The sequence below is a fragment of the Lepisosteus platostomus genome, chromosome 14 (assembly GCF_059453375.1).
Source record: "Lepisosteus platostomus isolate fLepPlt1 chromosome 14, fLepPlt1.hap1, whole genome shotgun sequence".
NCBI lineage: Eukaryota > Metazoa > Chordata > Actinopteri > Semionotiformes > Lepisosteidae > Lepisosteus > Lepisosteus platostomus.
In genome coordinates, this window is record NC_142624.1 from 6428717 (window position 1) to 6446175 (window position 17459).

The 17459-nt window shown below is 39.3% G+C and overlaps 1 protein-coding gene across 2 annotated transcripts in view; it reads left to right on the forward strand.

The window, feature by feature from the left end:
* Positions 1-5439: 5439 nt before the first annotated feature.
* Positions 5440-17459, forward strand: part of dnpep (aspartyl aminopeptidase) — a 36334-nt gene continuing 24314 nt past the window's right edge. The window contains exon 1 of one of the 2 annotated variants that reach the window (XM_088606731.1): positions 5440-5569. Coding sequence is in view for 1 of the 2 variants with exons in the window: in XM_088606730.1 (XP_088462856.1) it covers positions 15186-15191 (6 nt within the window). In the remaining variant the exon portion in view is untranslated. Of the gene's footprint in view, positions 5570-15068; positions 15192-17459 lie in introns of those variants that run through there. The other variant, XM_088606730.1, reaches the window with a different exon arrangement.

Here is a 17459-nt window from a genome sequence, read left to right on the forward strand (position 1 = left end):
TTAATGGTGAGAGAGCAGACACCACCAGCTGATGTCCAAACTCTAAACTTGGCTCCACAGTTGCTGCACAGTTGCCACTCTCAAGTCTATATATAGACTTCCATGGCTGGCATTGTCATAGGATCAGCATCCCTGGTGATCATCATTGAAAGACTGGAGATGACAGAGGCCTGTAAACAGTTATCTCCCTTAGGTTTCTGGGCTCAGCTCTATATAAGGCTGGGGAAGACATTGCACAGTGCGAGTCGTTCCCATGACGGATGGAATCTGAGTATTTCTCTCCATTTCCTGAGAGGATAGTGTCTGATTTAAATTCAGAAACAAAACTTACTCTAAGTGGAATAGATTTAACATCCAGGAAGGAAACGACTGTGAGGATAGTTACTGTACTGTGCTAGAAAAAAGAAATAGAACACAGGTGTTAGCACTGTAAATGTTAGTAAATATTTTCACTGTAAATTTAAGGGAGGCTGGAAAACCCTACGTTTGTACATAAGATTATGTAACAGAAAGCAGTCTAGTTTAGATCCTTATGTCCCTTTTCCCCTGTTTCTTCTTTGGTTTGACTGAATTAAGATTTCACCTCTGCTTTTCATACCAACACCCACATTTCAAAGAGTAGTAAGTTCCTGTTTCAATAGTCTACCTAGACAAGTCTTTTCTTCTTTGTCTAAAAGCTGTCGGGAGAGGAAAGAACATTTTTAGAGATTCACTTTGAAATTTGAACAATACTGTTGTATGTACAGTACTAGTATGTATAAACGTGACGAGGGTGCTTCACTTTTTGATGAAGTATGCATTGCTTCTGGATCTTCTGATGGATATATTTAAAACGGTTTTGTATCGTTTTAAAACAAATTAAAACAAAGACATTAAGGGCTTGTACACGCGCAAGTACTAAAAGCAATGGAACAACAAATAAAAGCAACAAACAATAGCTGTCCATGAGGTCATTGAGTGGAGGTATACCCATGACCAGCAGTGGAAAAATGACTGCTGCAGATAACATTCGCTACTTCTTCATAGATGGCCAAAAAAGTACTGTGCCATTCCTCCTGCATTGTGTAATGAGTGCAGCTCAGAATTGTGCCAGGATTCGATCAGAGTCGCTTGCTTCTGCCTTGGAAGAATTATACACTGTCTAGGGTTCAGGGGGGTGACGTGTTTCAATTGCAGCTGCTATTGCAGCAGGAGAAATGGATCTCTGCAGTTCCTGATCTTTCATTCCATTTTACACTGTGCCATGATTTACTCTATACTGGAGGTCATGATGACCTGAAACTACCAGACAAAGTAGAGGAATGCAGATGGAAGTCTACTGGACCCTTCTTTTGGAAAGGAATGGTGTGTTTTAAGACTCATTATTTCAAATGTTGCAGCACCTGTATTTCACTTTAGTGTCAGTGTTTGTTCGCCAATATAAGCATTGCCTTGTGAGTCTCTTGCTTAAAATTCTCCTGGATGCAATTTCCTAGGTGGAGAGTTACCTGTTCTGTTGGTGATATCCTGGGAGATTACTTTTAAGGCAGAATTCTAGTTTCGTATCACTGTGTCTTTTTGTCCAGTGTGGAATGTCCTCATACATTCCTCACAGTGGACCCTGAGACCATAAATTCTCTCCAAACTTACAAGCAGCTGTACTGTACGTGCAATATGGCAGATACTGCCTCATGTTCAAGTGCTTTCAGCTGTGACCCATGTGCCCTATTGCCAGCGATTGTCTCCAACAGATTGATGTGTTGTCTTTATAAACCTGTGCATACAGTATGTGCTCTATACACAGCAAATGATCTCTGGTGCAATTATTTTCATTAAATAATTCCAGCAAAAGAAAGATTACACTGTGTTCAACGATACAGGGAGATCGTCTTTGGTTCCTAATACTTTATTGCTGTTAATTTATAGAGAACCTTTACCCACAGTAGTTCAGAACAATTTACAATTATTAGCTCTTTTGGTTTTTATCAGGCATTTGATTATCTGTTTATCAGAGTGAATTTATGAAACCCACTGGAGGCAACATCAACTATACAGGTTGATCTTTGCAGACAACTTTAAGGTATTAACGGTGTTGGCACAGCTTGGATGTGTATTCGTTTAAGCAGTGCAAGTCTGTACTGAAATGCGGTTAGACAAGTGTCAGCCAGCTTAATTCATATTGACACATTAGCAAGGTTGAAAGGGTGACTCTTTGTGAGCATGAATGGCTTAGATGTAGTGTTAAAGGTGGAGATTTACAGATTTGGCTTAAGGAAAATCCTATGGGGATAATAGAAAAATCTTTGTGCAAGAGATTGATTATATCCCACAGAAATAAGTAACCTGAAAACCTGAATTCAGAAGAGCATAAAAAGCCACTGTCTTTTGAGGTCACTCTTAATTCTGTTAATGCTTTTATCAAGAGCATTTCTTGGTTGTTTTTTTTTAAAAAAAAACACAACATTCAAATGGATCTAACCTAAAGAGGGATGGGGTTTCAGTTCAGCCCTGTCTCATTCAAACAGTGGCAGAAAGATTGTTCTGTCCAGTACCTACAACAGAACTATTTCACTGGTTTCCTTGGGGTGTAAATCTACTGGATGGTTTCATTAATGGAGCCTTGCTAACTTTTAGAGCTGTGAAGTAGATATTGATTATTGTGGAATAATGAAGCAACGATGTGAAAGCCAAAACAAAGATCAAAAACCTTTAACAATCAAAACATGACGAACATTATTCCATTGGAGGAAGTAATTGTCTCGTTTCAAAAAACGTCATAAGTTTAAGAGAGTGGAGGAAAAGGAAGTTCTGGAAAGTTCAGCTGAATTTTCCGGTATGCTGGGGTCAGGAAGCCACCTCCAAAAGAGCATCTTAATCTAAACACAGGCAACACGAGCCAAAGTTGTCAGCACTTAACTGTTTGAGTGCTATTCTTAGCCACATTGGTTTCATGTGCTCCAATTGTGTTTCCTGGCAAATATGAAAGTATAATACTGTACTAAAGCAATACAGTATGTCAAAACATTGGACAGGTTTGTGTACCACTTACGGTGTTTATCAGTGAACCAGTGCCCGTATCTTCGCTTAATGACAGGAATGTGAATACGTTTGAGCAAGACTTTGGTTGAGACTAAGGATCTACTGTATCCGAGACCATTCCTGTAGCTTCAGCCTCTGCCTCCTGCCTCAATGAACACAAGCCTGTGATAAGACGGGGGATTGATAACTGTCTTGGTGGAAGGTTTTTGAAAAAGATCCAGATATAGTTGGGGGGGAATACTGATAATTAAAAGATTCTTGGCAACCATCAAGGTAGAGGAGCCAAATAATGCGAGTGGAGTCTAATGTGCCACATTTGAAGAATTCAGGGAAGAGTTTCCTAGCAGAAATACAATTGGCAACACCTATACAGTGCTTTTATCTGTGGTAACATTTTAGAACGATTAAGTGGGAAACTATTACAAGAATTATCTTAGTAGCTTATCAGCAATGGGGGGTATTTCCCAGGTAGGCAAGCACGTTCATGCAAGAAATGATCTTGAAAAGATTCGGTTTGAAGTAATCAATATTCTTTCAGACAGATTCCTGACGTTCATTTCTCCTTGTGAGTCAGAGACTGTCCAAGACTGCACTGTCTGGTCTCCCATTAGACATCGTTTGCATCTCTGAAGTCACATACAGGAGCTACTGGAAGATCATTCTATTACAGGGCTACCCTGAAATGACAATAGCAGATAGGCTGATGAAGGAAATACACAAAAAGAGGTGGTCCAAGAATAAATGTTTGAGATCGACATCTGGGCTGAAATTATGAAAAAATGAGCAGTTGTGGAGGTGTATGAGAATCCAAAGACCAGATGCTGACAAAGTAAGAAAGGTGATGTTCTTTTCGGGAAATAGGAGTTTTTGCAAAAGAGGTATTCCAGCTAGATACTGAAGTGTGTACAGGAACGTAATGATGTGGACTTCAACCTCAGATTCTTCAGAAGTACAGATACAGTAGTTACACAGAACACATCAGGGTAACATTTTCATTCTCATCCCCCACTGTTCACTTTATCATTCTTGGGTTGTGTATTGGAATTGAAAGAGAACCATTAAAGCTATACAGAATTTTAAAGGGATGTTGTAAGTATTCTTTGGGCTGATATTGGTTTTGATATACTGTAGTTTTTCAAGAAACCCACAGTCTTGTTTAATTATAGTTTAATTACTAAGAAATAAGTTATGTCCGACAATCAAAGAGATTTAAACGAAATCTTGAACATATAGATGGAATGTTTTCAGTAATGTTGCCAGCAACATTTCAACTCACAAATAAAATACGAGTATATGAGCAGGTTCTAATGAGCTTATGGGCAAGTTCCCAATGTCAAACTACAAGTAACATGATGCACTTTTGAAAAGACAGCACAGCAGATGGTGCCATGATTACAACATTATCTCGTAATAACACTTTATTGCAAAATAATGTAATACATTCTCGCAAAAATCAAATACGTATTGTGTAATAGTGCAATACCATCTCATCACAAGATATTAAATTTCAAATGGACTTCTGTACAATACAGTTGAATTTCAACAAGGATGTATTTTTACCTCATGATATATACTGTAAAATGTATTTTGTAGTTAGAACATAGTCTTTCAATAGTGCGCTCAAGGAAAGCAACTCGACGCAGACCAATTAATTTTATATCCCAGTGGTGGATTAAAATCATTAAAAATATGAAGCAAAGGGGGGAGTTACATTATGAGTGATATTCTCACACTGTTACAGGATATTCGCAGCTTGAAGTGTGATCTGCTGTGAATTACTATGAATAAACTGCAGATTGTTTTGTAATGGAGCTGTTGAGCTTAGCTTTTTCTCATGTGTTGTGCCCAGGTAGCCTCTCTAAAAAGAGGGTATCCTGTGGCATTTACTAACCTCCCCTTATCCTCCAGCTCTTTCAGTTTATCCTGGAATTTATCGACAATTTGAAGGCTTTATTTCAACTTCAGCTTTCAACTTTATTGTCATTAAACTCACACAGGTGCATAGTATAATGAAAAGTGTTTCTCATTAGTCACTCAGGTGCAGTATATAAATAGGACAGAAGATAAGACAATAGACAGTTACACAATAGCAATAACAGTAACGTGTAATAACATAACATAAATAACATGTCATCAAGTAATCAAAACTGCAAAATTCCGCAAACAGAGAAAATATAACAGGACAAAAACAGTGCAAGGTAATTATTGGAACAGTGCAAAAATAGTATGGTTAAAAATAGTATGGTTAATTAATAAATATAAAATATTATTATGCCTGTTACAGTTTTACTGGGCTATCGAGGGGCTATTATTTTTTGCTTAACTACGGCAACAAAGGCAGTGAGCTTTTCCGTATCCCTGGCATGAGTGGGGAAGAGGTGTGGCATTCCTGCATTGCCCGTTTGAGCAGACCCAGAGCCTGACACAAACGTAATGATATGCTGGGACAGAGCCTGCTTGATGATCAACTTGCACTGATGATTGTCTGAAGTACTTTCTGTCTGGGGTAGCATGAGGACAGGCAGATCCTTCTTTTCTGGAGGTCTTTGGGGTAAGAATATAACAATGTTTATCAAAGAGAGAAAGGCCAGTTGGCCCATCCCATCTGCTTTGGCAGTTCATAGTTTATTGATCCTAGGATCTCATTCAGTTGTTTCCTCATAGATGCGAGGGTATCTGCTTCAACACCAACAATGCCCAACAATTGCGTCCTGTTTTTTTTATGCTCCTTCACTATTTTTTACTTGCGTCCTCTGGTTCATGTTTTACTGTTCACTCAGAAGAAACGTCCTGGGTTGACTTTGTCAGTGCCTTTCTGGATTTGGAATAATTGTATTATGGTGCATCATAATCATCTCTGCTCAAGGCTAAAAGGGATTTGCTCCTTTCTATGCAGTATATCGCCTTAAGCCAAGAGTGAAGCAAAACTGTTACTAAAAGCAGAATTTAATAGAAATTAGGGGTTGTGTGCAAGAAGCTAAAAGATTTGCAATCATCTCTCAGTGCTTGTTACAGTGCGTGATTCATTCTTTTATATTTTGAAAATTCTGATTGTTAGGCCGCTGTCACAATTTCTTCATTACCTTTCTGAATAATTTTATCTTGTAACATCACTGGTAGTCTTCACTTTATCCTTATAGTATTACTTTCCCTTTTCTCTTATTACCTAATGGCTTCTCCATACAGCAGAGTAATCCTCATATCCTTTAAAAATGACCCTGATAACATCTGAAATTGCATTGCTGGCAATAATGGGATTATGCTTTCAGAACATATTTAAACTTTATCTGTATCAGTGGCTCTGTTACCTGTGATAGGGAGCCAGCGGTCATTGTTAATGGCCAGCCTTGACAAAGGTTCTACTTTATTCAGAATTATTTTAATTAACAAGATTCTTAAGTGATATCTCTTAATTATTATTCCACTGAACCCCTACTAATTGGTTTCACTAATGCAATGTTTTTGATCACCAATATGGGACTCTGAATTGGAAATTCTGGTCCAGATAGAGCAGTGTCTCCTACGTTTCCTCCAAAACCCCATGCAGTAACAACCTGGCTTTCCTTAGGGCAGAGTGGTGGCTCTGTGGCTAAGGATCTGCCCTTGTGGCTGGAAGGTTGCTGGTTCAAATCCCTTGCCTGGCAGAGGAATCCTACTCCATTGGGTCCCTGAGCAAGGCCCTTAACCCCAGCTGCTCCAGGGGTGCCGTATAAATGGCTGACCCTCCGCTCTGACCCCAAGTTTCTCTCTCCCCATCTTTGTGTCTCATGGAGAGCAAGCTGGGGTATGCGAAAAGACAAATTCCTACTGCAAGAAATTGTATATGGCTAATAAAGTGATCTCTCTATCTCTCTTAGTGGTCTCCAAGCCCTGTAATGACACACAGCTTTGGGTAGCTTCTGAGTTCTAATAGCAGAGTAGAAGGTAATAACAGTGATGCTAACAATTTGTATAGTATAGAACATAGTTGGTCTTAATCAGTGAATTTATTGAACTGTGTACTGCATATACAAAACTACAATATGACACCTGGAACCCTAGAATCAACCCTGTGATTCCACACCAAAGATTTACAAGTAATCATACTGGCATATCTGGAAATGCAGTGGTATAGTCATTTTCTACAGTTCTATGTGGATAAAAGAAAGCTATAACGAAGTATCCCTAAATTCCAATTTGAATAGGAAGTTGAAGCGGTTAAGCTTCTGGGATAAACTTGCAAGGGAGTAGGGAGACAGTGGATAAAAATGAACTCTGGTCTGTTTGACGAAGGCTGCTTAGAAACAACAAACAGTGAGCTGAAACTGACCCGCTCTGCTTAGAACAGCAGCCTAATTTAGCATCGTAATCTTACTGGAACAGACTACGAACCTGCCAAGAAGTGAGTGTCTCTTCATTGCTCTCATCATTCGCAAAGGCCGTGATTACTTTGTGAATCATTAACACTTCTCATTTTTGTAGTGATATCCAGTGTTGCGTTGTTGCAATCTATGTTATTAATGGCTCAGTGCTGTTTTAATTTCATTAACTTGTTTCCAGCTGGGAGGTATCTTAAGCAGAGAATTGGTATTTCCAGACTATTCTTTTTTTTTAAAGAGAAAAGTCAAACAGGGGCAGCTTGGTGGCGTGGTGGTTAGGATGAGTGTCTCGCTGTGCAGGGGTCTTGTGTTCAGTTCAGGACCTGGGGTCCTATCTGCAAGGAGTGTTCTCATGGGTTTCCTATGGGTGCTCTGGTTACCTCCCACAGTCCAAAGACTTACTGGCAGGTTATAATTAACTCCTGGGAAAATTGGCCCTGGCGTGTCTGTGAGTCTGCCCTGCAATGGATTGGCATCCTGTCCAGGCTGTACCCTGTCTTGCGCCTGTTGCTTGCTGGGCTAGGTTCCGGCTCACCGGCAACCCTGAATTGCAAGAAGTGTTGAGAAAACCGAAGGAAAGAAGAAAAACTGTGAAGGCTCATGACCTTGAAAGTATGTTAACCGTCCTTTAATAGCAAGTCACTTGGTTTTTTTCCCCAGTTCAAGATACGGGTGACATACCATTGAAATGTTATGCGAGACAATTCTGAAAAGCAACAGGACCTTTTTCAGAGCTCACTGGTTCTGCACGCTACTGTAGGTGCTGCAGCTGCCCTCTCTGCTGGGTTGCTTTACCATGCGTAGGAAGCAGGGGATCAGAGTGACAGATCTGCTGGTAAACGTGAGGTGGCCCAGATCACCTTTCCAAATACAGCGTGGTTCATAGCAACGGCTACAAACAGATTCCTCCTCCATGAGCCGCCTAGCCCCGTGACTTCCCAGGAACAAAATAAATAACAAAAAGCGATATTAAAATGATCTATGTAGAAAATGTTCCTGCACTTCAATCCAAGAAAGTGTGGTCTTTATCACTGGGAAACTTTATCCACTTTTCTTTCCCTGTAAAATGTGAATATCTTGAAGTACTGATTAAGTCACAATTCCCTAAGCACGCAATAATCATATTTGCCTTTTTACTTTATAACACAGGAAATTACCTGCTAGTGCACTTGGCCTAATTATCCATCCATCCCATTTCCAGCTGCTTCATCCAACTCAGGATCGTGGTAGAGTGAGAGCCTACCCCAGCAATCAACACTGATGACACTTATGTACTGCATACAGTATACATAGTCTCTATGCTGCTACTCATTAACACTGATATTGTGACTCATAAAGCAGATTTTCTTTGGTACGTTCATATTGTGTTTTTTTGTTTCACTTACAGTAGACTAGTCCCTTCCAAGGCTGTAACTTGAACTAGACCGTTTTGGAAAAAAAAAGGAAAACAAACATCAGCTCTAACATAGTTCATCACAATGTTTACCAAAAGAAACTTGCTTTTAAACAGCTTCAAAAAACATTGCAGTGCTGCAGGCCTGAAAGAAAGGCCTGCACTTCATAGATCCATTTGTTTCGCTGATTACTTAAATCCCAGGCTGTGTAATCCATCGACACCCTCTCTGTCTAGCAATTTCAGTGCAACCAGTCCTTTTCCACAGTAAGTGAGTACTAATCAATACAGGCATTTTTTTAAAAAACCCTGACCACTAACATTATATAACACATTATTACTTTTGCATTCTGCATTCTGTTTTATTGTTTCATTACAGTACATCACTCTGTGTATTGCAATGTGGAGTTTGATGACCTGCAACATTCTGCTACTTCAATCGTAGAAAAAGTTATTATTCTGCAAACTGTATGTGGCTTTAATAAGGGTGTCTGCAAAATAAAATAGATTTCCTTTTGTACTGGTTTTAGTTATGTACCATACTGTACCATAAGCAGGAGGAACACTGTGCTTTCCCTTCCTTTGGTAATTGTAACAAAGTACCCTAGCTCCTAATTTGTATTTACTGCTTTAATATAGCTGCTACATTCAAAATATTGACTATTCCTTAACCTGTGTTACAGATTAGTTTTCATTAGTTCTGTTTTTTTACTGGAATGCCACAGAGTCCATATGAGATCTCAGGAGATATTTCTTACATTATTGAATGAAAATTTGTTACCCTAGCAGGGGACCTCAACTTCATTTCATTTAATTGCTGGTAATTCACTGTCAATGTTCTGTTTGTGCTCTCCACTCACTGCCTTAAAAGGGGTGAATAATACAGTACATTACTTATCTCTGGCTGCTACAGCAGATTCTTCCTGAAGCTTATAGTCTCTGACACTCACAGCCTCTCATTTAATACCTCATCTATCAGCTGCCAAACTACAGCATCCTTTTATTTTCATTTTCATCTGTGATTATTACTTCCAAAATAATGATACAGTTCCATTCTGATTATGGAGGGTCCTAGAGTACACCTCAACACCCCTTATACCCAAAGCAAAGAGGAAATGAAAAAAGCAAGAAGTGCTGAAAGATACATCCACTGATGTACATGGACACATCATCAGTTACCTGGGGTCCTTGAGTGGTTTGGGTTTGGGTTTCTCAACATCAGACACCCTCACCCAGGTGACCCAACTGGGATTGTCCAAGACAGATCGCTCCTCTTCATCCACAGCCATCTTCCGGCTCTTTCTGCAGCCTCTGTGGTGGTTTTGATAGTCTTCGTCTTGCTCATCCCTGTGATGCCCAAAATCACAATGATGCCCAATCCATTATTCAGGTTCCCAGCCATCCCAAACTAGTACAGACTACAACAAACACTCTGGTAGGTGGTATGACGCCTTTAAAGTACGGACTTCTAGGCTTAATAACAGCTTCTACCCTACAGCAGTGGGCATCCTTAACAGCTAACTGTGTAGTGCATCAGAATTTCACTCACCTCTGCACCTTTTACTTACCAAGTATTTATTGTTCTGTTTGATTATTGTCTGTTCCTGCTGTCACTATTTATTATTTACTGTTTTGCAATGTACTGTCTACATTGTGTGGTGTTGTCTGTTGTCCTGTACATGTTCTGAGAGAACGCTACGAATAAGAATCCCATTGCACATGTACATATTGTTACAAAGTGGTGGCCAAGATTTAAGTAGGACCTATGCAGTACTTGATCAGGAGTTTTAAAGCAAGTTTTAGAAATGCGGGGTGTATTTAGCCAATACGCTGAATCCGAAATCGTAGCGAAGTGTAGGTCAGGAAGCTAGAGATTCGGGGAGCAGTAGACAAAACACAGGTGAGGAATTCGAAGAACGGAGCTTCAGTGGGACACCCAATACTGAGTGCTGTGATGAAGGAAACGGGGCCCTTAAATATTATGGAAACCAGGAGGTGTGGTGGTGACCGAGGATGTGATAGGATGATTAGCTTAAGCGCTGGCGTTTTGCGGGAATTGGAAGGTGTTTGATTAGGATTACCGGGAGGTGTGTCAATCTGACGACGGCGTTTGTTCTGGTTACTGCGGGCCGTGACATATATGGCAGATAAACACCTCTATCCGTCCTAATTGAGGAATTTATCTGCGAATCCTCTGCGGCCCACCGCAACAGGCTCACACCGCTCTCTCCTCCCCTTCTTGAGACCCGCCTAGCACCAGGTCGTCTCCTCTGCGGCCTGAGGGCGAAGGTTTCTACCCGACATCGTCTGACATCCTGACCCCGGGCTAACCCCCGTTTCGCCGCTACGCATAGGGTCTTTTTTGCTCTCCTGCCATTCCACGGCTTACCCTTCCGACATCCGTAACAGGCAAGGAAATCACTCAGTAATTTGGGCAGCTTCAGATTTATTGGATGTATTCCAAGTAGAGCAGTTTGAGGGAAGGGTTTTGTAGTTTATTGTTGAACATGAGCAAATATACAAAACAGAAGGAGAGCAATCTTGAACATGACCACTACCAAACCATAAGGTAGAAAAAACTAGGGGTAGAGAGACAGGTTTAATCAAATGTAACTGGATGGGCAAGATCTCATGAAAGTATGCAGTCTCTATACCACCATTCTCACACTTCCAAGAGTTCTTTCTCTGGCCTAATGAGGCTGAGTGCATTGTTTCAGCTTCTCAAGATGACAGCTTCAAACTGCTCGCCATGGGCCTTAATCTTAAACTGAGTCTTCTTTTATTTCTGTCTATATGTTGAATTCATTCTAGTTCCTCCACCACAGACTAGATCGCCTTGCCTCGTGGGTGATTTCTTTCTGTCAGACACTTCTCTTTTATGCAGACAATCTGCATAGTCTCCCTGCATTCCATTCCTAGCCTTTCCTCTCCAACTCCTCTTCCCCACTCGTCTAAAAGCTGTCACTATGTCAGCGCGAAGTAGCCCTTTTCCCATGTTCATTCCTCCTGTCCAACAGCCTCTTAGACTCATTAGACTTCATATCGCCTACTTTGCCCTACAGTACCTTACCCCTCCTGGACATTCTGCAACTGCGTCTGTGGATTTATTTGATTAAATTGTGGGTACGGTTCTCTTACTCTGAAAACACAGTGTACAGTGAAGTCTGGTAATTCTTTCTCTCTCTCTCTCTGCCAACTTCTAAATTTCATGTTTATGGTCTTTGTTTCTATGTGCATTACTATTAGAGCAGGACTCTACCCACCATTCATTCAGTATTGGAACCATTAGTTCTGCCTCTTTTGAAGCAACAACGAGCTGTTTCCCCATGAAACTTATGTCCTCTTTCACCTGAGGTGGTTACTGGGTTATTCACTGTACTACACAACACTATTTTACAGCACTGTAACATGTTACAGCACTACCACGTTCTTGGATTTTCTGAGAACGTGGCCTTAAACTTCTATCCTGTAATCTATCTTACATGGAGTGGCCCCTTGTCCATGGTATCATCTAGTTAATCCCCCTCAAAGGTCACTTGGGTGCAGCATTGTGGAACTGTGAGTAGTCACCTGATGACAGACCAGAGCTTCTTCAGATTCTAGGTGAGACTGTTGCTCGGTAAGCTAAAGAACATTATCGAGATTGCTCCAGCAGATTCCCTGCTGCTTTATATAAATGGGTTTCCATTAGGTTATAATTGCGATTATACAAATTGAGATTTCTTTTTTTTTCTATGGCAAAACTTCTGTAGTTCATCACAGGGCTGACAGACACCAACACACTCATACCAGAGACAGTGTTCCCAGTATGTTTTTGGACTGTGGGGGGAAACCAGAGCAACTGGAGAAAACCCACAAGAACCATGAGAGAACATACAAACTCCACACAGATAACACCCAAGAACTGAACCCAGAGCCGCAGTACCCTAAGGCAACAATGGAAATCATTGTGCCACTTGTAGTCCTTTAAAAAAAAATATATTTCTTAAATGTTTACTTTTGGTGTAAGCCAGTATTTCCTATTTTGGAGGCATATTTAGGTTTTTCTTACATCAATAAAATGATGCACGCCACATTCTTGGGCAGAATGAAGTATTAAACTCCAAGTGGCCCTGAGCAAGAGCATCAGAATTTCACATGACCTGTCGTTATTGGTAAATGTGCATAAAAGGATATGGGTGACACCTCATTTCTTAACTAACTTAAATGACCTGTCATTGAAAAGAAAGATTTCAAACTGAATTTAAGAACGTCAAGCCAATAAATGGGAAATTGTAATCGTCAACATTTGTGATAATAAAGGACTTTTATTATAAATAGAGATAGATAGATAAGACTTTATTGATCTGTTACAGCAGCCCAGCCCAAGATGAGCAAAAACAGACATCAGAACAGACGAAAAATTATACAAAATAAATATTAAATAAAGAAATAAATAAAATAAATACATAAATACATAGGTGTGTGCAAAATATGATGATCATAGTCACTGTAAGAACAATAAAATATGTGCAAAATGTGCATAGGTTTATACAGATTGATTGTCCAAAAAGTAGCAACATGGAGCAACATGCTGTCCATAGACGAGCAAATGAAGGGCTAACAGTCCTACCCTAGGGCAGCGTTATACACCCTTCCATTGTGTATAAAGAAATACACAATGGAAGAAAGAACTCAAAACTGTGCAATGCAATGTCAAGTTAACTCCTTTCAAATGGACAAAGCGTGCACCGAGATTTTTAACGTTATTTTTCTATCCTGTCATAGACCTTTCTCTTCAACACAATGGAAAGCTATCTTGTGCCACCTAGTGGCAAACATGTCAATTAGCAGTAGGTGTTGAAAATACTGTACTGTACAGAAGTGGTTCCCAGTCCTGGTGTGGGTGAGCTGGTTTTCATTCCAGCTCACCTTCATTAGATGAGTGAAACCTTACTTACTATAAGAAGGTGCTTCAATTTAATATGTTTGCATTTTCTTTCTAGCCACAAAGTTTGGGATTTTTTTTCACTTACAAAATACAATGGCTTAAGCTCCAAGACTTTTTCGAGCTGGGGACGAACAGTTCAAATTAATCTTATTATTATTATTACATCAGTGAAGGTTTTGATTTTGATGGCTGTAACAAATATACTGTACCAATGGGTCTGAGTCACCAGGAGCAGGACTAGGAGCCACTGATGTACAGGAAATCTGAATTCCTCCCTGAAAAGTAAAAATATATATATTTTTTAAAATTGCAAAGGCTGGGAACTCCAAACAGCTGAAACATTGTGATTGTTCTCGTTTACTTTTCAGAGTGGAGTTTCTGCTCTTGGTTTTTATTTTTTCGGCCAACAATCTGATGCCGGTCCCCATTTGAACCCCATCATGCACTGTGTAGTATATCTACTGTACATATGAGCTAGAGAAAAGCACATTTAGCACCAAAATGCTATTTACAGTAGGTACTATTTTAGCACCAAGGTATGTTAGCTAATTTACTGCAGCACCAAAGTACAGTATCTTTCAATTCTCTAGCTCTTCTTGTGTTCTTGGCTGTGATTATATTATCACTGTATATATTGGCACCAAAACTTTAATGAGTAAAATCAAGTTGCCCATACAAGTGGTCGGGTGACACTCTTACATCTGCACCAAACCAGTGACCCAATATGTTGACTGGGAACATGGTGCTTTGGATGAGACCCTAAACCAAGGTCTTGATTACTTGGTCTATAAAGATAGCGCAAGCGCTTTTCAAAAGAAAGGGGTGTTCACCTTTTTTAAATTCTGCATTTGGGAATTACTCTCTCTTCTCTACTTCACTCATGAACACTGATCCCCTCTTTTATGTACTTGTAGAGTATGTGCTTTGGGATATTTGGGGTTGAAAGGTGCCCTATCCAGTAACTGCAAGCACAGTAATTACAATTTTACAGTCCGTCATCCGGGTACATCTTTGATGTTTTACAGGTGAAAATCTATTTGCCTTTATGTTACATTTGCTTTTATCCCGCATACACCTACAGTAGTAATTTAACTCAAGTCATCTTTAACTCATTACTTCCGCTTTTTAGATCTTTTTGGTGGGACTGTTTTGTTTATTTTTGTTCTTGTTGATTGTATTGTTAACCCTAAAAACGCAGCTAATTTTGCGGCTGGCTGGAAATCTGCCCTACAGCGATACTGGCGTCTGTATGAGATGTTCATTTTCCAAGTGCTTTGTACTTCTGTTTCTAATAGACTAATTGGAGTAAAGCTGGACATCTTTGCTTTAACATAAATGATAAACCTCCCCACCAGCAGAGGTCAATATCACGTCAGTTATTATTTTGCTTGGGTAAGTTTGTGTCAGTGGTAGGTGGTTCAGGCAAGCTGATTTCCGATTTCGTCTTGACAGTAGTGTTGGCCGGTGTGAATTCATCCACGAACTCATGCAGGTAAGGCAAAGCGTATGAACTGTATTAAAGAGAATAATCCCTTTTAATAAGATAAGCATTGTCTTTTAAATAAGAAAACAGTTTTAGCGATGTTAATTTAGTTGTTGCAACGTGTGACAGTATCGGGAAGATGTTAATACACTATTTTTTTTAAAAGAATGCTTATTGCTTATTCGCTACTGCCGGCCAAATGAAGATGAAAATATTAATGATGAAATTCAAGAAAATCCTTTAGAGTACTTCTGTGAATCTGAAGAGTTGCATTATACAGTATAGGTGTTGTATCTGACGTTTGTGAAGCAAAAATATTGAACCGCTAAATTCAAATTACAAATTCATTGCAGCCAGAACTTTAAATTGTTAGGTATTGTAATTCACTCTTAACAGTAGACCGATCGAAAGCGTGAACAGTAGATACCGTATGCCTGGTGTAGTAATTACTGTAAGGTTTAGTGAGGATACGGGGATTCTAATTGTAATTAAATTGCAACATTTCTCTTTTTACTTTAATTTTACGCATTTGAGTATGAGGCGGTTTAAGAAAAAATAATCTCTTTCGTTTACGTATTTCTACATCCCACATCCCACAGTTACAAATATAATGTAGATATCGTTTTTTCGGTACTGGGTCGGATCGGCAGAATAACTAACGATGGAAAAAAGGCAATAACTACACAGATATTAATATTTTCTTAAAATAATCACAGCGATGCTCTATATAAATACTGTGTATACATTCCCCAGATCTTTTTCATTGTAGTCTGATAGATGTTAATGTTCATAGTTAAAATACATTGCTTTAAACCTGTGGCAGAATTCGGAGGAGGAGAATCACCACTCAACCTGTGCACCCCACTAATTTTCTCTCTGCACTGTTTTTGTTTGTTCTTTACTTTTATACAATTAGTTGGTAGACAATATACAAATATATATTTAACAAAAAAAGAATATATTTCCACCTACAACAGCATTAGGGTGCGTTAGTGGAGCTGGGAAATGTTTTGGAAACGAAACGGTTTCCAACTTCATTTGCACACAGATTTTTTTGTTTTTGTTTTGCACTGATATTTGCGTTATATATTTGTTATTGTTAGCATTTTTGTTTTGAAAATGCTATAAACGGAACTCACCCAAGAACACTGTTGAACACAAGAACACTGTAGGCATCAATATTGTCCTGACTGGGGAGGGTTAGTTTAATAATGTAAGAAAAAATATTACGAACAAGATTAAGGCTTTCGGCCCATCTAGCCAGTTTGGTAGTTTCTCATTCAGCAGCTTCTTGATAGTAACTAGGGTTTCTGCTTGAACTACACATGTTCATTTGGAGAAGGAGAATTAAGGACAAGAGCCCAGTTCTTTCTGTTGTCTGATAAAGGTTTCTTTAACAAGGTTCTGTCCGGGTAGAAAATCACGTTTACTCTGAGGAAACCTTAGACTTCATGGACTTTGAATTTGAATTGTATAACGTTTTTATCACTCACTGGAGTATTGACCTTTGAACTCGGGAGGAGGACAGTGTTTCCTTTGGAAGAAAACTGGTTACAGGCAATCTGCAATTTACATCGACACAACCAGGAATAAGTCTTTTTTGTATAGCTTTCTTGAAGTACCTTTTTCTTTATTGAAAGTGGAAGGAGAAAAAGAAAACGCTTGATCATTCAAATTTTTTCTTGGGTGAATTATTTTTGCATGTGAGAGTGGAATTTTCCTTGTTATTTTGTGGAATAATTAGAGTCAATATAGAGTCATATAGTGTACATGACCCTTGTTAGCTTGTTTCTGCAGTTCTTGAAAATATTGTACTTAAAACTGACTTACCCTAAATTCTTGTTTGCTATAAGCCAACCTGGGTAATAGTTACCTGGGCAGATTGTTACAGTGTGTTCCATCCCACAACTCTTTGAATAAAAAGTACCCGAAATACTCTGTGCATTGGCAAAATTCATCGCTTGCTTTGAAATGCACATCATTTTCCAAGTTTCAGTTTTCCTTAATTGACAGCAGTTTGCTTCATGTAGCATCTGGCTGGACAAACACAACTTAGTTTTCTTTCCTTTTTTTTTACTGAATTTGTAAAATGAACAGCTTCCAAGCCACACCTCTTTCGCTTTCTAAATTGCGCTTTTGAGGAAGTTTCCTCAACTTAAGACCAACAATAGAAAACCTGCAGTACATTGCAGCCATCAAAAATTAAGTATTTTTGCAATAAATATAAAGGCAGGAAACACCCTGGATGGGATACCAGTCCATCACAGTTACAAAGGA